Genomic DNA, 27370 nt, shown 5'->3' with positions numbered 1-27370 from the left:
AAGATTTCCAAGAAACTAGGCCGAGAGACTAGTCCAAGAAACTGGTCCATCCTTTACTGTTCAGAAGGCCTTTTATACTTTTGATAGTACATGGTGATCAATGGGTAACACAAAGTTATGCAGCGTTAGCAACCCAGACTCTTATCAAAACCAGGCTTTTCTCTCTGCATACCTAGTTGTATACACAAGTCTTAGGTGATTTACATCATCTTCCGGCCAGAGGGCCAATTAACATTTTACGGCCCTTTTCTGATAAGGGTTTGTCAACCAGAAGACTTATTTGTGTTGTTCTTCTCAAAGTCTGGTGCCACTCTCAGAAAGCACTAAATAAAGTTACATAGTAAAGATACAGCAATTTATAACAAGTAAAAGGAGCACAGTGATCTATAACAAAAGAAAAGTAATTAACTAAAAAATCTAGTGTTGCTAACATCAAAACTACTATATACCTTTTTCCATATCCCGATTACATTGATTAATATCCTCCCAGGTGCCTAAAAGATAAAGAATATGGAGGCCTGGCAGCAATCATTGAGTCAACAGTGAAATCCGTCACCAACATGATTTTTAGCTCTTTAGAAAAGGCTCTGTATCTTTAAGATGTTTTAAGCTTTGTGCCTCTGGCAGTTGGGGGGCTGTAAACAATTCACAAGCTGTAAAAGTCCGGAGGAACCTCTTAGGCAAGTTAGAGAGTTATCAGAGGGGGTTTGAACTGAAACATTCCTTTCAAATGCAGAAGACTGAAGCCCTGTGTTAACTTTTTCCAGAGAGTGTCAGAAGAGTGGAAAAGCACAGTACAATAAGGCAGGCAGATTCTGGTGTTTTTCTTTTTTTTGGGGGGGGGGGGTGGTGGTGGCGGGCAGTTGCTCAGGGAAACTCAGGGGGAACCCCTGAGGCCTAACTCGCCTTGCCCATCAGGCCTCTCCGCATGACCTTGTCATGGGTGGGATCTCCCGTGCTGGCTCCCGGCAGCCAGCCAAGTAGCAGCAGCAGAAGCAGTAACAGAGTTTACCATACACCAGGCCTTGTTCTAAGTACTTTAAGTTTTTAACTTACTCTTTTGAACTATGGTGTTGGAGAAGACACTTAAGAGTCCCTTGGTCTGCAAGCAGATCAAACCAGTCAGTCCTAAAGGAAATCAGTCCTGAATATACATTGGAAGGACTAATGCTGAAGCTGATTCTCCAATATTTTGGCCACCTGATGCCAAGAGCCAACTCATTGTAAGAGACGCTGATGCTGGGAAAGATTGAAGGCAGGAGAAGAAGGGGACCACAGAGGATGAGATGGTTGGATGGCATCACCGACTTGATGGACATGAGTTTGAGCAAGCTCCGTGAGTTGGTAATGGACAGCGAACCCCAGCGTGCTGCAGTCCAAAGGGTCACAAAGAGTCGGACACGACTGAGCGACTGAACTGAACTGAACAGATTCTGACAACTGTATAAAGTATGAATGATTATCCTCATTTTGCATATGAGAAAACTGAGGCAAACGAGAGTTAACTTGTCAAAGGTCAAAAAGCCAGTAAGTGGCAGACAAAATTTTGTGCCAAGGCAATCTGTCTCCTCTCAAGTTCATATTTGTTACCAGTACTGTTTACTACCCATTATTCACCTATTTTGGTGGGATTGAGGAGGGGGAAAAGAAACGTGTTAGCTGCTCAGTCGTGTCTGACTCTTGGCAACCCCATGGACTGTAGCCCCTGCCAGGCTCCTCCATCTGCAGAAGGTGGGGGCAGGGTCATCCAAATTAATACATATATCCCCCATTCAAAGACTTATTTGGACTTGCCTGGTGTCTCAAATGGCAAAGAATCCATCTGCAATGCAGGAGACCTGGGTTTGATTCCTAGGTTGGGAATATTCCAGTATTCTTGCCTGAAGAATCCCACGGACAGAGGAGCCTGGTGGGCTACAGTCCCTGGGGTCGCAAAGAGTCGGACACAACTGAGCAACTAAGCACAAAAAAGATTTATTTAAGTATTAAAATTTGAAGAAAGTATTACTCTGTTCTTCATTTTCTGCCTACCCAAACAGCTATTTTTCTACAATCCCAAAAATCTTTGTATTGGGTATATGTTTAGACTCTTTAACTAAAATGTCCCTTGATTGTCTTCATTTATGTCTTTTAAGTGCCTCTCTGGCTCCTAGGCGGAGAAGGCAATGGCAACCCACTCTAGTATTCTTGCCTGGAGAATCCCAGGGACGGGGGAGCCTGGTGGGCTGCCGTCCATGGGGTCTCACAGACACGACTGAAGCGACTTAGCAGTAGCAGCAGCTGGCTACTGGGAAATCTGAGCAGCAGTTCCTAGAAGAGCCCTGCCCTCTAGTGGTCCCACGCTGCTATGCAGCCAGATAAAGCATTTACAGAAATCGCTTCAATGACTTTTTCTCCTATAAGAGTTGCCATGGAAGAACACACGTAAGAAAAAAAATTAAAAAGCAAACAAAACTTACGATAAGGGGGGGAAGGGAGGGAGGGATAAACATATACACACTACTAAATATAAAATAGATAATAAGGACCTACCGTAGAGCACAGGGAACTTGACTCAATACTCTGTAATGACCCACATGGGGAAAGAATCTAAGAGTAGATATATGTGTATGTATAACTGATTCTCTTTGTCGTACACCTGAAACTAACACAATATGGTGAATCAACTATATTTCAATAAAAACTTTAAAATTTTTGTGTAAGGAGCAAACAAAAGCATTCACAATGGGTCTTAATGCACTATTGTATTTAACAGAGGGGGTGACACTGATCCTAGGGAAGACCATTGTCTCAAGGGACAACTATTTTAATCCTGACTCAGATGTAGTCTTTAGTATACTAGGGCTTTTTTAAAAAGGACGTATCACCCCCATATCTTGGTAATTTTCAAAAAGGGACTGAAAATAACAATTCTCATTCTGGAATAAGTGCCACTCCACATGATTTCAACCATGGTAGCTATGAAAACTCTACCAGACTTGAGGGACTTGCAAGTAAATGTAACTCTCTTCCTGTTTCTTTTATATATATGTGTTATTTACTTATTTTTGGCTATGCTGGGTTTTCATTCCTGCACACAGGCTTTCTCTGGTCCCAGCTGAGTAGGGGATACTCTCCTGTTGGGGTGAACAGGCTTCTCATTGTGGTGGCTTCTTTGTTGCAGAGCATGGGCTCAGTAGTTGTGGTGCATGGACTTAGTGGCCCAGTGACATGTGCGGGTCTTCCCAGACCAAGGATTTAACCCACGTCCCCTGCATTGGCAGGCAGATTCTTAACCACTGGATCACCAGAGAAGTCCTTTCTATTTCCTTCCTTTCTCAAGAGAATATGCAATTGATGGGGAGCTCATGAGTTCTAGTCACAAGCCATATGTATTTTCCTTATGTATGGTTAAAAAGCAATAACAGAAATGATTTTTCTTAAAAGCTAGAGAAAAAGCTAAACATAACTGAAATACAATGTAACCTTAGCCAATTGTGATAACTGAGACAAACATAACTGAAGTGCAATGTAATCTTAGCCAGCTGTGATAACTGAGACAGTAAGCCACCAAATTCAACAGCCCTGGGCTACATGATATCCTGATTTCCTCTTCCCAGGCCATGGAGTCTATGCACTAAAGGAAAATTCATCTTCAACACTACTTTCTTGGGCCCTAACATTAATTGACTCTGGAGCATACAAATGAGACTTTCTGCAACTATGACAAAGCATTCAAGGAACACTTAAGGGCATGTAGCTAGTAACAGCCAAAGTGAGAGTGAATCATAAAAAAAGCCCAACTTACTGATTTCTAGTCACACTTCTGTAAAATCACCATTGAGTATTTAATGAGTATCTACTACCTTGAAGGGCATATGCAAAGTACTGAGTAGATAAAAATGAAGACATAATCCTTATACCCAAGAGCTTACAAACTAGTTAAGAGAATTTCAATAGCAACTCCCCAAAATAAGGAAGATCATCTTTGACTGAGAGGATAAGTAACATTCCATGAGCAGCACTTGAGCCATCCTTCCAGTACAGGAAGGGTGTTTCACCAAGCAGGTGGAGATGGGAAGTAATTCTGGGCAGAGGGAACTGTAAGCATGCAATGCCCATGGTGCTGATAGCATATGAAGAATCAGTGTGCTGAAGTCAACTGAGTGCAAGGGAAACCTGAGAGCTGAGGATGAAGCGGTACTTTGGACATTAATCTGGAAGTGAAGGAAAATCGTTAAAGGCAATCAATGAGTAGGGAAGGAAGGGGCACGAGCAGAGCTTGGTTTCAGCCCTGGTGTTCTGGTGGCAACATGGAAGCTGAACGGAGCTGAGGCAGCTAGCAGCAGACAATCTAGGTTATCAGAACGGAGGAAGTGAGCGGTAAGAAAAGCTCACCGGACAACCCTGACGGCAGATGTCACTGTCTGAGGGGGGTTGAGCTGGAAAAAGGATGGTCCATTTTCTGCCCCATAACCCCCTTGAAGTTCAAGATAAATGTTTTTTTATCCATGATGTGCCTGCTCTCACTTCAGTCGTGTCCAACTCTTTGTGACCTTACGGACTATAGCCCGCCAGGCTCCTCTGTCCTTAGGAATTCTCCAGGCAAGAATACTAGAGTCAGTTGCCATGCCCTCCTCCAGAGGATCGTCCCAACCCAGGGATTGAAACTACGTCTCCTGCATTGAAGGCAAAGAACTGAACCCCGGTTCAATTTCTAGGTCAGGAAGATCCACTTGGAGAAGGGTTACGCTACCCACTCCAGTATTCTTGGGCTTCCCTTGTGGCTCAGCTGGTAAAGAATGGGCGTGCAACACGGGAGACCTGGGTTCCATCCCTGGGTTGGGAAGATCCCCTGGAGAACCTGTACCCCTTTCATTAAAATCATGGAATCTTAAACCACTGGACCACCAGGGAAGTCCCATTATGAGTTAAATTGAAAAAGAGACAAAAGAAGCACCGATATCATTCTGATTCATCTCCTGTGACAATCACTAAATGACAACTCCAAAATCCTGGCTTCCAAAGTCTGTGACTCTCACTTTAGTTCTATCTCAAGCATTGATTCCCTTTATTTTTGCCAATCATAGTTCTGGAATATGAAAGGTAGCCTAGAACACGAAGATAACTTGAAGCAAATGAAATTAACCGTACCAGCAAATAATAAAAACAGTCTCTACAACGAGCCTCTGTGCGTTGAGAGCCATGAGGACAGAGGTCGAGCCTCCACCTCTTAAAGCCTCCATCTCTTGAAAAAGAGTTAATAAAGTATCCTTTTATTACCTATTGGCCCACCTATATTGGGTCAATTAAATTAAAAAGAAAACAAGCAGATGAAAAGACAAAAGAGACACCACCTTTTTCCGTACTTTTAATTACCATCATTGCACCAATACAGCATACATATGCTTTATATACATATATCTTAAACATCATTTTCAATTTTTCAGCAATTCAAATACATAATATATTATCATCTTAAGAATACAAAGAACACAACATACAGGAAGATTGAGAAAATAGGTTCCCAGTAGTTATTAGTCACTAGTGATGCTATAGACTTTCCTTCTAGTGTTGTCTATTGGAATTTTTAAATGTCCTGCCATGGCTCTGTAAGAATAGAGCTGCCTGGAACGGGAAGCAATGAAAACAAAATGGACCCAGAGTTAAAAAAGAGTCAAGAAGGAAATCTAAGAGAGAGAATCTATTTAAAAACTAAACGTAAGGACTCCCTTCAGCCAGTAATATCCAAACAGGTACTAAGGGAAGAGGTGAGATCCTCACATTCACTCTCAAAATCGCCCCTTGACAAATCAGATAGCTGGAGCCCGTTCACCGAAGAGCGGGACCCCTTCACAGCGTTGTAAAAGGAATGGTGGGCGGACAGAGGGAAAGTGGCAGGGGAGCTACTTGCTTCTGACATACCCCTGGTGACAAGAATCACAGCCCTCATCCGGGCAAAATCTATCACAGCTAAAGCCATGGCTCTCCAGCTTCCTTCATCAATGACAATACATGTAATATAGCAGCTTGCTGCTGAAGAGCTGGTGGATTCACAAAGTAAAGTGTTTATCAGAAGGGGCCAGATACCCAGGCAGCAAGGCAATGTGGGTACTGATCAACTGTTAAGTGCATTCAACCTCTCTACTCTACAAATGAGGTTAAAAACCCCAAACCCTTTAATCTTTCAGTCAAATAATGGGGCCATTACAAAGTAACGCCAGGCTTCAGAGGCAGCAGCAAGATGGAGCTGCAAGAAAGTGACTGCTTCTCTAGAATATAACTAGGAAAACACAGCCCCTTGAGCCTCCTTCATCCAAAAGACAACCACTGATCAAAGATGCTGTACTATTTGAGACACAAGAGTGGAAGCGCCACCAACACAACCCTCTTATCACAGGAAGGAACGTGTAAACGTGCTAGAGGGTAAGGGGGCTGCACCCACACTGGATGTTCACTCAACAGGACAAGCATGGGGGAGGGTACACAGCAGAGACCCAGGACACAGGTCTTTCTTCACACCTACCCCCTATCAAAATTCTGAATCTGTAAACACTGAGGTCAGTCTGTCCATTTTTAGAGTCTTCGGATAATGGAAAAGAAGTTCCAAGGTTTTTGTCTCCCCTGAAATTGCTAGAAAGGGCTTCACAAAGAGGCACGCCAGGGTCTTGAGATGATTCTGAAATACAAATTTAAAGATGGGAAAAGTTTTTAGAGATGGTAGGGACTATTTCCCCTCTGAGACCCTGGCCTTTTGAGCCCTGTAGAGCCAGCCACAAGCATCATTAAGACCCACTACTTCCCTGCCTTGACAGGGAACAGGAGCCGGGAAATACTTTCTTGGCTGCACTCCAAGGAACAGCACAGGGGGGTGACACCACCAGCCTCAATGCAATGGAGAAGCTATGAGAACGATTGTCCAGGATTTTGGTTCTGGGGAGGGAAGCGGCTCCGAGACCCCCCTCTCAGATTGGTGCCCTCAAAGCCATTGTTATTCTTCACGTCTCTCTTGAATATCCTGCCAGTGCTCTTCAGAACTGGACCCAATTGGATGGCTGTGGTGCCTGGTTTGGAACAGAGCTGCAAGGGAGGAGAACAGAGACAGCCAGAAGGATATTAGGATAGGGACTCCATTCTTAACAGTTTCCAAGAAATCTCTGCCCAGAATTCCTGAAACTGTACTTCTGAGCAATTCTGCTCACCAAGCCCGGCACCAGGCTACTCAAGTTCCATCCTGCCTGCGTGCATGCGTGCTAAGTAGCTTCAGTCGTTTCCAACCATTTGTGACCCCATGGACTGTAGCCCGCCAGGCTCCTCTGTCCATGGGATTCTCCAGGCAAGAATACTGGAGTAGATTGTCATTCCCTTCTCCAGAGGATCTTCCCAAACCAGGGATCGAACACACATCTTCTGTGTCTTCAGCACTGCCAGCAAATTCTTTACCACTGAGCCACCAGGAAAGCCCAAGCTCCATCCCATAGTGATCTTATGCCATCATCCCAGCACTCCTGCACTCCTTACCTAGAATTCCTGCCAAACACCAGGTATGACCTACAGATGCCCTGCTTTCCCAGATCAGAGATATCATTAGACTGGCACACATCACTGATTGCCCAGTTGAGAGGATGGTGGTCTCCCTACACTAATACCTGGATGCAGTGCTAAAGTCTCCCCACAAGTCATTGCTTGCAGAAACTGGAGCTGGTGCTGGTGTCGTGATAGGAGCAGGAGAATCCAAATCTAGAAGGATACCTGAGTACAAGGTAAGAGAAGAAACAGAAACAGGGAAACATAAACTTATATTCACACAAAAACCTACACAAAAGTTCATGGCAACTTTACCTGTAATAGCCAAAAAGCAGTCAACCCAAATGTTCTTCTGTGGGTGAAACATACTGTGGTACATCCATATGATGGACTACTATTCAGCAATAAACAGACTATTGATATATATCAAAACAATCTGATGAATCTCAAGGGAATCATGCTGAGTGGCAAAAGTCAATCCCAAAGGTTATATACTGCATGATTCCATTAACATTCCTGAAGTGACAAAATTAAGAGATGGAGGACAGATTAGTGACTGATTGCCGAGGGTTAGGAACAGGGGTGGGGGTGAAGAGGGAGGAAGGTGTGGTTTTAAAAATGAGGGACACAGGGATCCTTGTCCTGGTGGAACTGTTTGGTGTCCTAAGCCTGGTGGTGGATCCAGGAACCTACAGCTGATAAAAGTGCACAGAACTAGAGCTGACCCTTGAACAATGTGGGTTTGAACCGCATGGGTACACTTATGCATGGACTTTTTTCAGTAAACACTCAGTACAGTACTATATGATCCGTAGTTAATTTAATCTACAGATGTGGAACCACAGATACGGAGAGCTGACTGTGAAATTATACACAGATTTTCTACTGCACAGGACAGGGATAGGCAAGAGGTCAGTGCACAAAAGCTGTGCATTGTTCAAGGGTCAACTACACACACAAATGAGAATACCTAACCAAGAAGAAATCTAAGGAAGATCGGCAGACACTCTCACTGTCAATTCTGCAAAATGTTACCACTGAGGTTAACTGGATAAAGAGTATATGGGATTTCTTATTTTTTACAGTTGCATGTGAAACTAGAATTATCTCAAAACAAAAGGTTTAGTTTTAAAAAATAAAAATAAATCAATCTCAGATATTATCCTCAGTGCCTTCTGGCAACACTTAGCGAAAGTAGCCTAGAACCACTTTTACCTCAAAAATTTCAGAAAGAGAAAGTCTGTTCCTATAAGCAATCACTTATAATTGATTAATGATATAATTTTAAACAAATAATATTAAGCTATAATTAATGATATAAGTTATAACTCTCAGATTCTAACACTAGGTTCTCTAATCTCAGAAAAATTCCTTTTCAAATTCTAATTACTCATCTTTTAAACGGAAATGACTATATTTCTTTTTATTTCCCACCAGACAGTAAGGAAGAACAAAATGTACTCATAAACCCAGATGTTGTCTAATTTCCTCTCAACTGCCCTGTGAAGAAATGCAAAGGATTGAGAAATAACATTCACATGATAACTACATGGCAAGTACTGAGCTAGCTGCCATCACATCCTTTTATCCTCAGTCTTGGGCTAAGTTCTACATTGCCATCTTACAGGTAAGGATACTGAGACTCACAAAACCTAAACGTTATCAAACACAGCCAGATAAAAACTAACACAGCTATGACTAAAATCTTGGTCCATCTGACTCTTGGGCCTACTAGCATTTCACCAAGGTCCAACGAAGGAAACAGTCTTTTTAATATCTACCCATTTTTAGCCAAAAAATCAACCAGATACCATGACTCTCAGCTCACTGGAAAAGCTTTAATCCCTTGCTGGAGGCTGCCAGAGTCAACTTGTCAGTGCCAAGTGCCTATAAGAGCAAAACCACTGACACTCTCTTTGGCAAACAGGTTATTACCAATAAAACCCCAAGCTATGATTTCTCCAAGTTAAAAATACTAGAGAGATTTACCTGCATCACTACCTCCATGACTGGATTTTGGTATGGGTGGTGGAGTGACATGATTGCTGATGGCAACTGAGGAGGATGGAGGGGGAATTGTGACTTTGCCTCCAGGTGGGGGTGGGAGTAAGCTGAGGCCCCCAGTCCCTGCAGTCTTGGGCTTAGAAGCGCCTCCTTTCTTGGTTGTAATGTTCTACAAAAGAAAAAAAGGAGGGTGAGAAAAAGAAAGAGAAGTCATAGGCTTATGGAAATACAAGAAGAGGTGAGGGGAACCATACTCACCCCAATACTCAACTTGATGGTCTGCCCTTCCTTGAAGCCCAGATCCAACTTGGGACGACTATCCATTTCCTGAGATTCTTTGGAAATCTCAGATTCCTGTTTTACCCACCTTCAATAAAAGGGCACATTATTTTAACTGGGATTCCCTGAGAGCAGAGTTTGACACACCAATCTGTGGCTAACTTATGTGAAACATGATTCCAGAAAGCAGAGAAAGGGAACATCAGACGTAGAACAGAAAGGAAGAAAAGCCAAGGAAGAGGGCAACTGGAGTTCAATACCACTGGGGAACTATACACAATGGCAGATTAAACATGTCCCTCCACAAGGGGGCACCTGGCCACCAATTCCCATCCCCGTGATTGAGGGCCACCCCTGACGGGGCAGGCTGGGTTGCCCCCCTCACTGACTGGGTGGCTTTCCACAACTTCAGAAAGTTCTGAGGCAGAAAAATCTGCCCTTTCCTACCAGTGTGCATGGTGCTATTCACCATAGCTAAGCCAAAAGCAAATGGGCTGAAGAAATACCGCAAAAGGCACAAAACCTGTCAGTTACATGGAATGACAAATCTGGCACGTAACTCCCCACTCTCTCACAGAAAGCCCTGCTGCTTCTGTTATGCCCCTCCTCAGCCCCCTAAGAGCTACGGGCAACTTCCCCAGAGGCATAAACAGCAGCATGTTCCCAAACCAGTGTAAAGTGGATTAAAAACATATTCCAGCTCTAAGGATAGAACAGATACAAAGATAATGGGAGAAAACAGCGAACGGGACGATCATAGTCACAAGACCTAGTCCACCAAGTAAAGAAAGCAGGAGGTAAGAGACCGTGCCCACTCAGCGGAGGGGCAGCACTCCCCACACACTCAACCTGGTAACTCAGGACACGCTTCACTCACTTGAAGTGATCTTGCAGAGAGACATTGAAGTCAAAGGCATCACCCCGATCTGAGAAGCCAATGCCAATGAAAGCGCTTCGCCCTGTGAAAAGGATAAGAATCCTCCCAACAGGAAGCATGCCTGGGGCAAATGCTACCCAATGAAAATATAATAGTTACCATAACTAGACAACCTGTGTGAACGTGAAAGATTCTCTCAGGATTGGCAAACTGCATGCAGCCCACGGGCCAAATACTGCCAGAGCTTGTTTTTTTAAATAAAATTTCACTAGAACAAAGCCATGCCAGTTTGTCTACATATTATCCACAGCAGCTTTCACACCATGGTGACAGAACTGAGTAGCTGTGAGAGACCATGCGGCCCAGAGATGTTTATTATCCTGTGTCTTTAAAATAAAGTCTGCCAGCCTCTGACTGGAGAAAAGATGCCTGCCATAAGCACAGATGATGTAAAGTAGTCCCACAAAAAATCCTGCAACAATGAACAGGCAGTATTTGCCAGTTCTTTGATTAGACATATATTCTGATTTATTTACATCTACTTTTAATCACCTCTTGAACCTGTGTTTATAACTATTACAAATAACATGTTAATCCTTTTCCTCTAGCAACTGGAAACTTTGGACAAAGAGAAGAAAAATTTTAGTAAACGATAAATGCACTGGGACACACTTCCGTTGATGTGCATTAACTGTTTTCCGAATCGCGATTCATTCAAAATCCCCAACCCCTTACCAGTTCCATCCTGGATCCGGATTACAAAGTAGCGGCTGGAATCGGTCACTGTCTCCACGGCAATACCAGGATACTGTTCTACTGGTGCCTGAGCAAAGAGTTCCCCTGACACGTAAGAAAAAGACTTCTTTAAGCAAAGGAAGCAAAAAGTCTAAAATTCAATTAGCAAGCATTTCCACTCCAATCCCCAATCTGAAGATATTTATAAAAGATCATCAAACCAATATCCTTAATATGGTAGAGGGTCACCAGTAGATCACCTGAAACTTTATCCTCGAGTTTGATATAAGCAACCTTCCCTTTCGAAGTGATTCGGAGGCGACCAGTCCAATCGGGTTGATCTAATTTCCAGTCAGATGCCCTAGGATAGAAAAATGGAAAGTCTCAGGCCTTGGGTCTATGTCTTTAATGTACCAAAAACCTACACACAATCATTTGCCATATTTCTATTTCCCTGTTCTAAATTACTTACTCTTTCTGCCTATTAAATAGTCAAAAGACTAATTCATGATTCTCTCTACAAAGATGCCTCAGGTTACACACAGTCCAAAGCAAATAGAAAAAATGTTACTACTGAAGTCCAATACGTATCAATAAAAATATGTAAAATTACCAAAAAAAGCAATTTAAAAATTTATCACAATGACTATTTTCATACTGAGGATAGTACTTTACATAATAGTATTTTGCTGATCAGGGAACAACAAACCTACTAAATGAAATATACTGGGTAACAGAAGCCTCCCAAATCCCTAAATGTATCATCTTTCACTGAATTCAATCAATATTTACAGAGTGTGTATTAAGTCACAGGCACTATTCTAAGTATTTGGGATACAAGAGGGAACAAAGTTTAAAGCCGTCAGGAAGCTTACAGTCTAACAGGAGATAGATAATAAAAAAGAAAAAATAAATATGTAAAATCATTAATAGCTCAGAAGGTGCTAAATGCTAGGGTAAAAAGAAAATGCTAGGGCAGAAAAAGGAGCTCAGGAAGATAGTGGGAGAATGAATAGGTTGCAGCTTCCAAAAGGGTGGTCAGGGAAAGCTTGACTAACAAGGTGAAATGTGAGCAAAATGTGAAGGAAGTGAGAGTTACCCATGCAGATTATCTGGAGGAAAAGCATTCCAGGTATAGGAAACAGCTGGTGCAAAGATGCTAAGATGGGAGCAGGCCTGCTATACTGCCCTCAAGGAAGGAAGTCGCTGTAATCAGAATACAGAAAGAGATGAGGCGAGAGAACTAACTGAGGGACAGATCACGGAGGGTCTTGCAGGCCACTGTAAGAACTCTAGCTTTTAGTCTGAGTGAAGGAGAAGCCATTAAAGCAGAGATGTGACATAATCTCCCTTTTATTTCAAAAGGATTACTTTGCTGCGCAGAGCAGAGATGCAGCAATATGAACGCTAAAGCTGGGGATTAGCTAAGAGACTACTGTAGTAATCCGGGGGAGTCACCATGGTGACTAGCAAGAGAAAGGAGCAGAAGTGACTAGACGATGGATATAGTTAAAGCAAAGGCAGCAGGATTTTCTAATGAATGGATGCAAGGTAGAAGAGAAAGAGAGACAACAAAGACGAAGTCAAGGATGACGCCACGGTTTTTAGCCTGAACAGAGGAGTTGCCAATAATTGAGATGGGAAAGACTACAGGTAGAACATCTCTGAAAAGAAAGATTAGTAGTTCAGCATTGGCTCTGTTAAGTCGGAGATGTCTAATAAGATTTCCAAGAGGAGATACAGAGTATACACGTGAATACATGAAGCTGGACTTCAGGAAGGCACGTAGATTAGAGATACAAACGGAAACACTGCAAAACCCTGAATACTTATAATCTGTGTTCTAGATGAATTTGAATGAAATCTAAGACATTTAAACATGAACCAGTTTTACAAAACACTGCATTTGTGATTCTGTTTTGCAAGCAGTGTGGAAAAGGGAGGGCAAGGTTAAAGTTAATAACTCATCCCTTGGGAACCTAGAGACTAACACCTGCAGTTAAGAAGGTAACAATAAAGTATACCTGGGTAAACATATGTTAAACAAGATGGTAAGCAACCTAGATAGCATACTGAAAAGCAGAGACATTACTTTGCCAACAAAGGTCCGTCTAGTCAAGGCTATGGTTTTTCCAGTGGTCATGTATGGATGTGAGAGTTGGACTGTGAAGAAAGCTGAGCGCCAAAGAATTGATGCTTTTGAACTGTGGTGTTGGAGAAGATTCTTGAGAATCCCTTGGACTGCAAGGAGATCCAACCAGTCCATTCTAAAGGAGATCAGCCCTGGGTGTTCTTTGGAAGGAATGATGCTGAACAGTTGACTCACTGGAAAAGACTCTGATGCTGGGAAGGACTGGGGGCAGGAGGAAGAGGGGATGACAGAGGATGACATGGCTGGATGGCATCACTGACTCGATGGACGTGAGTTTGAGTGAACTCCAGGAGACGGTGATGAACAGGGAGGCCTGGCGTGCTGCGATTCATGGGGTCGCAAAGAGTCAGACACGACTGAGCAACTCAACTGAACTGAACTGAAGCAAACGGTAGACAGGAAGACATGAAAATTTAAATTAGGACAAATTCTGAACAGGATTTTACAACATACATCTTTGTCATGCCCTTCTCTCTTGATGTCCTGTCTCAAAGACCCCAAAGTACCTGAATCTGATCCAGTTCAGAGCATGCTCTAGAAGTCCTTGTCTATTAAAATGTTTTAGTAAGTCATTACTTACTCCACTCTTCTGTCATGAGGTAGACATAGTGTGAATGGGCTACTGAAAATACTAGGAACAAGTTTACCAGGTGCACCTCTTTGGACAGGTTCCTCGGTTTATTTGTATGTCTGGTGGCCAATATTTAACAAATTCTCAGTAAGTGAATGGATATTCACACAGCAGCTTCCCTCAGCCCTGAGCCTTAACTCCTCTCCAACTCCCCAGACTTAGCCAGGGGTACTCTTGGTTTTTACTGGTCTTCGAAACAGACTTCACATATTTTCATCTACCTTGGCAATAAATCTTACAGCAGCTATATGGAATAGGCAAGAAAGCCTACTGTGTTGTTGCTGGTCATTCACTCAGTCGTGTCTGATTCTTTTGGGACCCCATAGCCTATAGCCCAACAGGCTTCTCTGTCCATGGGACTTTCCAAGCAAGAATACTGGAGTGGGGAGTGGGTTGCCATTTCCTTCTCCAGGGGATCTTTCCAACCCAGGGATTGAACTCGCATCTCCTGTACTGGCAGGGGGATTCTTTACCACTGAGACACCAGGGAAGCTCACTGAGATGGCTGGAGGTTGAAACAACTACTCTCCCTCTCCAAAGAAGAAAAGGACAATAGCACAGTAACAATCCTTAACTTTAAAGTCCAGTATTGTTTTCATCACATTAAAAAACAGTGTAGGGTTAGTACTGATTTAGTTGAGGAAAAGGGTAATGATAAATAAAAAAAGGTTTTATAGGTTAAGAACCATTTTCTAATCATTTATAAGTTTCCCATCAACCCAAATTCTCCTTCTATAAGTCTGGTCAGTGAAAGTCCAAGAAGTGACAGCTTTACAGGTGAATCAACAGTTTATACAGGTGAATCAAAGTCAATTATTCCCTCTCATCTCAAAGAAAGCATTTCTCCTGACTCCTATAAGGTCCAGTTTTTCCCTTAACAGCAGCCTAGAGAATAAATCATGCTCATAATATAAAATGAGTTCTGGTAAACAAAAAAGATTACACAAAGACAGAAAAGCACTATTTATCAAGCACCTGTTCCAGGAGTTATTATGCCCATTCTTGTGAAAACTGACAGAATCTCACAAAGTAAATAATATTACACCCATCTTTATAGATGAGAAAACTAAAGTTCAAAGATTTAAGTGACTTGCCAGAGATAACCCAGCAAATAAATGAGACTCATGATTCAAATTTAATTCTGCTCTCTTCACTAACAGTGGTTGATATAAAAAGCCTCTTGTAGGATAAAAATGTCAGTAATAAGCATGGGAAACATAGAATGACAAGGAAAAGGGTAAAAGAGGAAAATTAAGAAATTGCTTTGATGGGTCAGTGCAGTTAACTGACATAAGGATAAAGTAAAAGTGAAGACAGAGAATGCAGATGGGTTAAAGGTGTTTTTAAAAGCGTGAAGCAAAAGAAAAAGGCTTCCCTGGTGGCTCAGTTAGTAAAGAATCTGCCTGCAATGCAGGAGACCCGAGTTCAATCCAGGGGTAGGGAAGATCCACTGGAGAAGGGAATTGCAACCCACTCCAGTATTCTTGCCTAGAGAACTCCATGAGCCTGACAGGTTCACAGAGTCGCAAAAAGTCAGACTGAAAAAGAACTGAAACCCACTTCAATGTGTATCATATCTTTTAGGAAGTCTTATTACCTAAAGTTAGAGGTCATCAGCTATTTTACCTTATTTAACAGACTAATCAATGCTAATTTAAGTGTAACCTATTAATTCTTTTCAGTCAACATTTAGAGTCTCCACTATGTGCAGGAAACTGTGCTAGATCCTAGGAAATGTTTAAAAGATCTAAGTTTAAGAAGACCTCAAGTTGTTCATGGTCTAGTCTGGTGAACTGGGAGAACCACCAACCAATCAGAACGTAGAAGGCAGGCAAGTGATAGAGTCAAGAACAAGTACTATGGAGGGACGCAGAGCACACCTGATCCAGAACAGAAAGGTCAAGGAAGGCTGGCCAAAGGAAAAGAGGTCTCAGCTGACTCACAGGTATTAGTCCCTGTGACTATCATCAAAAAGCATGTAGAGTCTTATTCACGGTCAGCTGGGGTCTGATTGAAAGCCTGAAATTAGGATTACCTTTTAGGTAATCACAGGATCTAGTGCACAGGTCAGCAAGCACAGAGATACTGATTCAGGATGAACAAACCTCTGATAAGGAAGTACAACATAAGACACAGGGAGAGGGTAATTTTTAAGCCGAGGTAACAAATGACAAGAGGAAAATCATGCTGGTGATGTGAGTCAGAGAGAAAATACTGTATTTATAGACTGCTTTACTGTTTACTGAATTCTTTTTAGGAAATTCATTTTTAATTATTTTTACATTTATTATGATTTCATTTAACTCTCCAAAAACTTCTAAAGGTACATAGCTAAAGTAGGTTTTATTATCACCCCCTCCCCCATCCTCTTTTTTTTTTCTATTTTACAGATGAGAAAACTTAGGCTTGGAGAGGCTAAAAGATTTGTATCAAATCACATAGCTGTTAAATTGCCAGGGCTCACACTCATATTTTTTAACAGGTAACCCAGTGAGTTGCAAGTTAATTCTTTGGACTGCATGTCCATAACTTTAGACAGCATTCTCAAGCCCTCATAGTCGTTGGGTTACAAAATGGTTAGTTAGCCCTCCAGATAAAACGCTGTGTTAACTCTGAAAGTAAAACCTATACGAGAAGTTAAGAGGGAAGGAAGGCTTGAAAATACTATAATATCACCTATACTATAGTATATGGTGCATGGTGGTATTTGGTGGCAAAACTGAACGGCACGAAAGATAAATCATCTCATCCAGAGAGGGGCCTAAGACACAATAATCACAAACAAATGCGCACCAGGTACTGGAAATAGGGGGTGCGGGGGGTGGGAGGTAGGGATGGGACGATAAGGGTGACAACTTGAAGGACGCAGGCATGAGCGAAGGAAAGGTGACTGGCCAAGCCGCAGACACGACAGGAGGAGAATAATGGGGAGCAGATGGGTAACCCAGAGGGGTCCCGGGGGAGAGCGGTGGGAGGGTACAGGATGGTAATTTTTTTTTAAGAGCTGGAAACAAGGATGTCGGCAGTCCAGAGTGGGGAAACAGCAGGGGGAAAGGTGACAAAAACCCAGGTGGCCAGGCTAGCAAGGTAACAATCCAGAGGCGGCAATGGCAGGGACGGGCGGCCTGCTACCTGGGAAACAAAGTGTCAAGCCCGACCGGGTGAGCGCGTGCCGCAGTGACTCGAAGTTAGTACCTGTAACCGCGGTTGGAGGCCCGAGGAGGAATCCGGTAGACGCTGACGTCAGGCTTCACACACAGTACAGACTCGTACTCCAACTCGGACGCCATCTTGGCTCTGCTCGCAGGGCCGCGGGGGGCGGGGCGGCAGCGCGGGGGCGGGACGTAGAGCCGGGGACTTGACTTCTAAAACAACTTCCGCTTACGCACTTCCGCTGACGCCACTTCCTCGAGAGTTCGGCAGGCGTCCTGAGATTAACCTCCGTTGGCGCTGGTTGCGGAAGCCATGTTGAAACCTGGAAACGGTGAGGTTGCGGGAATCACCATTTTGGGTAATGGCAAGGATGCCCTACAAGTGCGTGATTCACATTAAGGATAGCTCCATCCCCGAAAGGCGAGAAGGGAAAGCGCCATCTTGCTCTCGGCAGGTGCCAGCAGTGCTCTGGGAGAACGACGACCATCTTGAAGCCTGGCGAATTTTTTTTCTTCCAAGAGTCACTTCTTAACCGTAGTTTCCAAGAGAAAAGAGGTATCCGCGGGTCCGTAATCCCAAATTGGATACCTGTGAAAAAGTTGGCTTAAAGCTCAACATTCAGAAAACTAATATCATGGCATCTGGTCTCATCACTTCATGGGAAATAGATGGGGAAACAGTGGAAACAGTATCAGACTTCATTTTGGGGGGGGCTCCAAAATCACTGCAGATGATGACTGCAGCCATGAAATAAAAAGTCGCTTACTCCTTGGAAGGAAAGTTATGACCAACTAGATAGCATATTCAAAAATAGAGACATTACTTTGCCAACAAAGGTCCGTCTAGTCAAGGCTACGGAGAAGGCAATGGCACCCCACTCCAGTACTCTTGCCTGGAAAATCCCATGGACGGAGGAGCCTAGTAGGCTGCAGTCCATGGGATCGCGAAGAGTCGGATACGACTGAGCGACTGCACTTTCATGCATTGGAGAAGGAAATAGCAACCCACTCCAGTGTTCTTGCCTGGAGAATCCCAGGGACAGGGGAGCCTGGTGAGCTGCCGTCTATGGGGTCGCACAGAGTCGGACACGACTGAAGCGGCTTAGCAGCAGCAGCAGCAGTCAAGGCTATGGTTTTTCCAGTAGTCATGTATGGATGTGAGGACTGTGAAAGCTGAGCGCCAAAGAACTGATGCTTTTGAACTGTGGTGTTGGAAAAGACTCTTGAGAGTCCCTTGGACCGCAAGGAGATCCAACCAGTCCATTCTAAAGATCAGTCCTGGGTGTTCTTTGGAAGGAATGATGCTACAGCTAAAACTCCAGTACTTTGGGTACCTCATGCAAAGAGTTGACTCACTGGAAAAGACTCTGATGCTGGGAGGGATTTGAGGCAGGAGGAGAAGGGGACAACAGAGGATGAAATTGCTGGATGGCATCACCCACTCGATGGGCATGAATTTGAGTGAAGGCGGCGAGTTAGTGATGCACAGGGATGCCTGGTGTGCTGCAGTTCATGGAGTCGCAAAGAGTCGGACACGACTGAGCAACTGAACTGAACTGAACTTAAAGACAGTGTATAATCCAGGCCTAGACATGGTGGATTTTAATCTTCCAGAGTACAAACTTTAAAAATGCCAGGCCTGATCCATTGCCTTATAATAACTCCTTTTTATCTCAGAGTTTCGAGAATGGCACCTGTTGAAATAGTCTGCTACACTTTCAGCGTGTACTTTTGATTATCTTGTTTGGAAATTTTGCCCATGTTAAGCCGTAAATGGGCTTCCTTGGTGGCTCAGATGGTAAAGAATCTGCCTTTAATGCAGAAGACCTGAGCTCTATCCCTGGGTCTGGAAGATCCCTTGGAGAAGGAAATGGCAACCCATTTCTGTATTCTTGCCTGGAAAATCCCATGAACAGAGTTGCCTGGCAGGATACAGTCCATGGGGTCACCAAAGTCAGACACAACAGAGTGACTAACACACTAAGCTATAAATGGGATCAATTCAATTCTTGACCAGTTGGGACAGCATTATGAATTATTTAATAGCCAATGTTTGCTCTCAGTTTTATTATAATGGTAAATTCTACTGTAGTGTCTCCATAAACACCTGCTTTGTACACTCCAAATTTAAACTTGCCACAACAGTCACCTAATTGATTTAATTAGCACAGAGGGCAAGTGGAAAACCAATATACCAACTCAAGTCTGACTACAACAGTGGTCTAGTCACCACTTCATCATGTTGACTGGTTGAAAACCTGTCTAATTTGTCTGCTCTGCATAACAAAGTGATATCTTAAAACTCAAAAATGAATCATAATAGTTAGCCATTATAAGGATGTGGGGAATCAACTACTCAGTGTTTGCTGAAAGGTAGTGGTATAGCATTTCTGAAGGTAAATTTCGAATTAATATCCTGTATGTAACATTCAATGTAGCAAATCCACTAATAGCTATTTTAGGGCAATAATTTTATGTGTGCAAAATAATATATACAATGATTGTTTATTACAGCATTGTTTGTAATAGTGAAAAATGGAAACTAGGTAAATGAATATCAACAGAAAATGGTTAATGGCATATCTATTACTATAGAATGCTTTGGGATTGTGTGTGTGTGTGTGTGTGTGTGTGTGTGTGTGTGTGTGTGTGTGTGTGCTGTGCTCAGTCATGTCTGACTCTTTGCTACCCCGTGAGCTGTAGCCAGTCAGCCTTATTGGTTCATGGATTTTCCAGGCAGGGGAATTGGAGTGGGGTGCCTCCTACTCCAGGGAATCTTCCCGACTCAGGGATCAAACTCAGGTCTCCTGGATTACAGGCAGATTCTTTACCATCTAAGCCACCAAGGAAGTCCTTGTGAGTGTATAATACAGGATTCCCTCATAGCTCGGTTGGTAAAGAATCTGCCTGCAATACAGGAGGCCCCAGTTCGATTCCTGGGTTGGGAAGATCGCCTGGAGAAGGAAATGACAACCCACTCCGGTACTCTTGCCTGGAAAATCCCATGGCTGGAGGAGCCTGGTAGGCTACAGTCCATGTGGTCGGGAGGAGCCAGACACGACTAAGCGACTTCACTTTCACTTTTCACTTTCATGCATTGGAAAAGGAAATGGCAACCCACTCCAATATTCTTGCCTGGAGAATCCCAGGGACAGAGGAGCCTGGTGGGCTGCCGTCTACGGGGCCACACAGAGTTGGACACGACTGACGCGACTTAGCAGCAGCAGCAAGGTGTTATTATTCTTCAAATATCTCCCACTAAACTATCAGCTACATAAGGCAAGAACTTTGCCTTTTCAGCACCTAGCATGATGCCCTTCACACAGTAGGTAATAACAGTTGAATAATATAAGGTTTACTTTGCCGACTAAGGTCCGTCTAGTCAAGGCAATGGTTTTTCCTGTGGTCATGTATGGATGTGAGAGTTGGACTGTGAAGAAGGCTGAGCGCCAAAGAATTGATGCTTTTGAACTGTGGTGTTGGAGAAGACTCTTGAGAGTCCCTTGGACTGCAAGGAGATCCAACCAGTCCATTCTGAAGGAGATCAACCCTGGGATTTCTTTGGAGGGAATGATGCTGAAGCTGAAGCTCCAGTACTTTGGCCACCTCATGCGAAGAGTTGACTCATTGGAAAAGACTCTGATGCTGGGAGGGATTGGGGGCAGGAGGAGAAAGGGACGACCGAGGATGAGATGGCTGGATGGCATCACGGACTCAATGGACATGAGTCTGAGTGAACTCCGGGAGATGGTGATGAACAGGGAGGCCTGGCATGCTGCAATTCATGGGGTCGCAAAGAGTCGGACATGACTGAGCGACTGAACTGAACTGAACTTCTGCTTATGTACAGTCATTTAGCTTATTTAACTTGGCCATTTCTCCCAAATCCCTCAATTTCAGGGTCCTGTGTATACCTTGCAAAAAATTCAAAGACTATGAAAGAGGCTTTTGGGGGGAAGGGAATGATGGAGATACACTGTATCTTGATTGTGGTGTTAGTTGCACAAAATGTATATGTTAGTCAAGACTAAAGAAAATGTGCACTTAAAATGTGTGCATTATGTTATATGTAAATTATAACTAAAATGTATTTTTAAAACTTTAAAGTCCATCTCCGTGCTTCTCAAGATCCATCCTTCTGTCATTCTCCATTGAGTTGACTACTATAAACAATTTTTTGTATGTTCTTTCTGGTATTTTCTATGCATTATGCATCTATAAGTATATGTGAGTCTATGAATTTTCACAAATGGAATCATACATGCTGTCCACATTTTGATTTTTACCTGACAATACATCAAGATACCATTTTATATCAGTACATATAGGTAGACCTCAAACTTTTTAACATTTCATACACTCCATTGAAAGACTACCTATAGAGTCTTTTCAAACTACCTGTGAATTTGATTAATGAGATTTACTTTCAAAGAATCAGCCTATTATTAGAAGGTAGAAGTACATGCCTGCATGCATGTTAAGTCACTTCAGTCATGTCTGACTCTTTGCAACCCTATGGATTGTAGCCTGCCAGGCTTCTCTGTCTATGGGATTCTCCAGGCGAGAATACTGAACTGGGTTACCATGCCCTCCTCCAGGGGATCTTCCCGACACAAGGGTCGAACCATAGTCTCTTGTGTCCCCTGCACTGGTAGGCGGGTTCTTTACTACTAGAGCCACCTGGGAAGCCCAATACTCTTTGCTACCCCAGGGACTGTAGCCTGCCAGGCTCCTCTAACCATGGAATTCTCCAGGTAAGAACACTTGAGCGGGTAGCCATTCCCTTCTCCAGGGGATCTTCCCAACCCAGTGATTGAACCCAGGTCTCCTGCATTGCAGGTAATTCTTTACTCTCTGAGTCACCAGGGAAGCCCCAGTAAAAGTGCAGGAACTTTAAATTAGGAGAGACCTTTAGACATACTGCCCTCGGTCGGGAAGATCCCCTAGAGGAGGGACTGGCGGCTACCCACTCCAGTATTCTTGCCAGGAGAATTCCATGGACAGAGGTTACAGTCCACTGGGACACAAAGAGTCAGACACAACTGACTAACACTTTTAGACATATTTGGTAGTCTTTTCCAAACCATTTTTTAAAAATATGAGACCCCAATGCACCCATACAAACTCAAATATATATGCCTGAAACAAAGGTTTCCCAAAATGCTACTCTTACTAAACTTTTGCCAACAAAGGTCCGTCTAGTCAAAGCTATGGTTTTTCCAGTAGTCATGTATGGATGTGAGAGTTGGACTGTAAAGAAAACTGAGCACCAAAGAACTGATACTTTTGAACTGTAGTGTTGGAGAAGACTCTTGAGAGTCCCTTGGACAGCAAGGAGATCCAACCAATCCATCCTAAAGAAAATCAGTCCTGAATAGTCATTGGAAGGACTGATGCTGAAGCTGAAACTCCAATACTTTGGCCACCTGATGCAAAGAACTGACTCATTTGAAAAGACCCTGATGCTGGCAGAGATTGAAACTGAGAGGAAAAGGGGGCAACAGAGGCTGAGATGATTGGATGGCATCCCCGACTCGATGGACATGAGTTTGAGTAAACTCCGGAAGTTGGTGATGGACAGGGAGGCCTGGTGTGCTGCAGTCCATGGAGTTGCAAAGAGTCAGACACAACTGAGTGACTGAACGGAACTGAACTAAACCTAATGGCAGTTTATAGTTTCTATTGTGTTTTATTCTATTTTCTGTTGTTCTCAACCCACAAAATTGATTTCAATACCCATTACTACATTTGAACTTAGAGTGAAAAGGTAAAAAGGGGTCTAACATTGCTCACTATTCAACAGGTTGAAAAAAAACCTACTAAAGAAAGACCAAGAGTATATCTAATGATTGAATCATTTGTTTAGGCCCTTATGTGCATTGAACTCTGCTCTTTGAAAGACATCTTATAAACTCTCCACTGGCTGTAAAATAAAGTTTAATGTCCTTAGTCAGATGCTTCTTCACCATCTTGCCCCAGGTTTTCCTTCCAGACTCATGTAGAGCCACTTCTTCTCACCCTTGCTTCCTCATTCGAACCCCCAATGTCCTCTCTAACTTACCTGCTCACAGTGCTATAATTTCCTAAATGCATTACCTTTATTCGTGTTGAACATATTTGCAAAGACTGAAATGCCTTTCCCATTCATTCTTTGGTAAAATGGCTTCAGATTCAAATTAAATGTCAATTTGGGAAGCTCTCTTCAAATTCCTTAAATAGAACTAGTAACACTCTGCCCTGTGCTCTCACAACTTTTTTTAATATTTCGGTTTTAGTTCTTAGCCCGTTGCATTCAACTGTTTATAAGTACGTTTATTTTCCAAAAGAAAGAAGCATATTTGTATTTCCACAGAATCTGTCATAGTTTCCAGAATATAATAAAAGCTCCATTCATTTTTTTGTTTGTTAAAAGAATGATCATTTCTATCCATCTTTACAGGGGTGATTTGTCCTTTCTCAATCAAGAAAAGTTCAAATGTCTTGGCTGGAATTCACCTCTGCCCACCACTAGAGGGTAGTAGCTACACAATTCAAAAATTCTAGACTGTCTTTAGTAACTGTCCTAGAAATCAAGCCAATTTTCTCACTATTTGTGACTTTCTAAGTATATGTGATTTAACCAAGCTCAACAAAAGCACTTTTGTTGGAAATGATGGAGGCCTTATCCATCTCAAATCTTGATTCATTTTAGATGTGTTAAACATGAAAATAGAGGTCGTGGTTTTCTTGCATTATACCAGTAACATATTTCTCAGCTCTTTCTTCTTTGCCCTTACACAAAAAGTCGTTTATCATAGGCTTTTAAATTCTGGTTTACTTTTGCTCAGTCCATTATTATTTATCATGAAATCATACTTGTTAAAGTACAATTTTCCTAAATCCTGGAGTTGCTACAAATGCTGTTATAAAATTGTAATAAAACTTGAATCATAGTTTATGGACCTTGCTTACTTATAAGGGATCTTAGGAACCTTGTAGAGAAGGCAATGGCACCCCCACTCCAGTGTTCTTGCCTGGAGAATCCCAGGGACGGCAGAGCCTGGTGGGCTGCCGTCTATGGGGTCGCACAGAGTCAGACACGACTAAAGAGACTTAGCAGCAGCAACATCAGGGACCTTGTAGTTGAAATCTGACATTTAAAATTTTGTTATTTTTGTATTGGGATATAGCCAATTAAAAATGTGATAGTTTCAGGTGAACAATGAAGAGGCTCAGTCATACATATACATGTATCCATTCTCCCCCAAACTCCCCTCCCATCAAAACTGCTCCATAACACTGAGCAGAGTTTCCTGTGCTATCAAGTAGGTCCTTGTTGGTGTTGGTTATCCACTTTAAATACAGCATGGTATACATGTCGATCCCAAATTCCCTGACTATCCCTTCTCCCCATCCATCCTCCCCTCTCACCCAGCAACCATTAAGTTCTTTCTCAAAGTCTGTGAGTCCCTTTCTGCTTTGTAAATTACTTGATTTGTATCATTTTGTAAATTACTTCACTTGTTTCATTTCTTTTTAGATTTCAGGTATAAAAGATGTCATAGGTTATTTCTCCTTCTCTGTCTCCTTCTCAGTATGACAGTCTCTAGGTCCATCCATGTTGCTGCAAGTGACATTATTTTATTCTTTTTAATGAGAAATCCCACATTTTACATATGAGAGACTTGAATACTAGACTTATTAAAGGATTTGTCTAAAGACAGAGGTGGTGATGCAGTGAGGACTGGAACCTCATGTCTCATGATTTGGAAACTTATTTTTTACCACCTCACATTATACCAGAAGCACACAACATACTGGTTCAAAAATAGTACATGTGTAATTTTGTGCACACATTTGTTTTTTATTATAAGCCATAAAGATAGCTTCCCAAGTACACAAAAATACATGAGATATTTATTACAGTACTTTTGCAGTTACAAAATAGAAATAATTTAAATGTCCATCAGTCTGGAGTTGATCAATTCCGTAAGTAAATTATGGTACATCTATCAATGAAGCAATATTTGTGTCCGTCAAAAATTGCAATTAATCTGTATGTTCTTATCTGAAAAGGTAAACTGATAAGGGAAAACTGCAAGAAACAGAAGAAAAAGTATAATATTAGTCATTTGTATAAAACTGTGTTAAAAGTAGTTAGGTTTGATAGGCATAAGATAATTATAGAATTATAGCTGAGACACTTAACAAGTGGGAAATGAAAAAAGGGGGAAAAGGGAAATTCTTTCCCATTTTGTACTCTTCTTATAATGGTTATAATAACTTATCAAAGTAAATCAAGAACTGTTCACACAAAATTTTAAAACATAAAAGTATAACCACATATTGCTTACCGAATCATACATACAGAGAAAAAGTATAAAAGCACACACAGAAAGAAAAATCATTACATCTGGGGGAAAAGGAAGATAAAAGATTTGGGATAGGAGTATATACATCTTTTAAAAATAGCAAGTAGATATATCAAAATATTTAAGATCTTAATAAAGCTTATTAGTTGCAACTTGATAAAGCTGATGTTAATGATATTTTTTTGTATACTTCATTTGTCTGTTTTAAGTATTTCACTATAATAAAATGAAGAGTCCAAAAGATAAAAATTAAATAATGAAGAGTTGCAGAATTACGTGTATACTTTTACATGTATACATGTGCAATGTTCAAAAACACACATATACTTACATATACATAGAATAATATTGAAAAGGATATAAAACCCACATTTAATATCCTAGGTGCTAAGACAGCATCTTTTGTTCTAGCACTTGGTCACTGATCCCAGTTTCTGACACAAGGGAAACTCTTGTGGTGACTCTAGGTGGGTTCTTGAATGGCTCCTGGATTAGGGCTCTGGAAAGACCAAACCATGATTCCGCTAGTGCTCAGTCTTTCCATAATGTCCAGCTCTTTGTGACCCCATGGACTGTAACCCACCAGGCTCCTCTACCCGTGGGATTCTCCAGGCAAGAATAGGGGACTGAGTTGCCATGTCCTCCTCCAGGGGATCTTCCCGACCCAGGAATCAAACCCAAGTTTCCTGTGCCTTCTGCATTACAGGTGGATTCTTTACTGCTGAGTTACCAGGAAAGCCCAAACCATGATGAGAAGCTTGGAATTTTCAGCCCTACCCTGCACACTCTTGAAAAGGGAAAGTGGCTAGAAATAGTTGATAATTGAACATGCCTGTGTGATGAGGCCTCCAAAAACTAGCAATAACATGGGGTTGAGAGGATTTTCAGGTTAGTGAACACATCCATGTACTGAAAGGGTAACACGCCCCAAGTCTACTGGAGACAGAAGCTCCTGCACTCAGGACCCTCCCGGACCTCACCTTATGGATCCCTTCATCTAGCTGTTCATCTGTGTCCTTTATCATGTCCTTTAACAAACTGCTAAACCTAAATATTTTTCCCCAGGGGCTTCCCAGGTGGCACTAGTAGTAAAGAAACTGCCTGCCCACTCAGGAGATGTAAGACATGCAGGTTCAATCCCTGGGTCGGGAAGATCCCCTGGAGAAGGAAATGGCAACCCACTGCAGTATTCTTACCTGGAGAGACCCATGGACAGAGGAGCCTGGAGGGCTGCAGTCCATCCATTAAACAAATTACTGCCAAATAACTGTTTCCTTGAGTCTGTCAGCCACTCTAACAGATAATCGAACACAAAGGGAAGAAAATCATGAGAACCCCTAATTTGTAGCCAAGACAGCCAGAATCTGTGGGTAACATGGGGAACCTACAACTTGTGATTGGCATCTGAAGTTGGGAGCAGTCTTATGGAATTACATGCATGCTCAGTCATGTATGACTCTTTGTGACCCCATGGACTGTAGCCCACCAGGCTCTTCTGTCCATGGGATTCCCAGGCAAGAACACCAGAGTGGGTTGTCATTTCCTCCTCCAGGGCAATCTTCCCAACTCAGCGATGGACCCCAGGTGTCCTGTGTCTTCTGCATTGGCAGGTGGATTCTTTACCACTATGCCACCTGGGAAGTTCAGCCCTTAACCTGTAGAATGTGATGCTATCTCCAGGTA

General features: G+C 42.5%; 1 protein-coding gene across 1 annotated transcript; it reads right to left on the bottom strand.

The window, feature by feature from the left end:
• Window positions 1-5371: 5371 nt before the first annotated feature.
• On the bottom strand, window positions 5372-17495 carry NECAP1 (NECAP endocytosis associated 1). The gene is made up of 8 exons (XM_052639825.1): window positions 17380-17495; window positions 11662-11762; window positions 11402-11506; window positions 10667-10748; window positions 9769-9877; window positions 9496-9679; window positions 7629-7731; window positions 5372-7059 (listed from the first exon to the last, which is right to left on the bottom strand). Exons 1-8 carry the CDS (start codon window positions 17472-17474, stop codon window positions 7011-7013), a joined length of 828 nt encoding a protein of 275 aa, XP_052495785.1. The 5' UTR covers window positions 17475-17495; the 3' UTR covers window positions 5372-7010.
• Window positions 17496-27370: the final 9875 nt, after the last annotated feature.

The sequence above is a fragment of the Budorcas taxicolor genome, chromosome 5, assembly GCF_023091745.1.
Source record: "Budorcas taxicolor isolate Tak-1 chromosome 5, Takin1.1, whole genome shotgun sequence".
NCBI classification, from domain to species: domain Eukaryota; kingdom Metazoa; phylum Chordata; class Mammalia; order Artiodactyla; family Bovidae; genus Budorcas; species Budorcas taxicolor.
This window is presented reverse-complemented; position numbering and strand designations above follow the sequence as displayed.

Excerpts from the sequence above, each read along its gene's own strand:
- NECAP1 (XM_052639825.1), bottom strand. The coding sequence starts at position 17,474 with ATGGCGTCCGAGTTGGAGTACGAGTCTGTACTGTGTGTGAAGCCTGAC. Across the intron at positions 10,749-11,401 it reads CCGGATCCAGGATGGAACTG|GGCGAAGCGCTTTCATTGGC; the intron begins GTAAGGGGTTGG and ends TCCTTTTCACAG. Across the intron at positions 9,878-10,666 it reads TCTCTGCAAGATCACTTCAA|GTGGGTAAAACAGGAATCTG; the intron begins GTGAGTGAAGCG and ends CTTTTATTGAAG.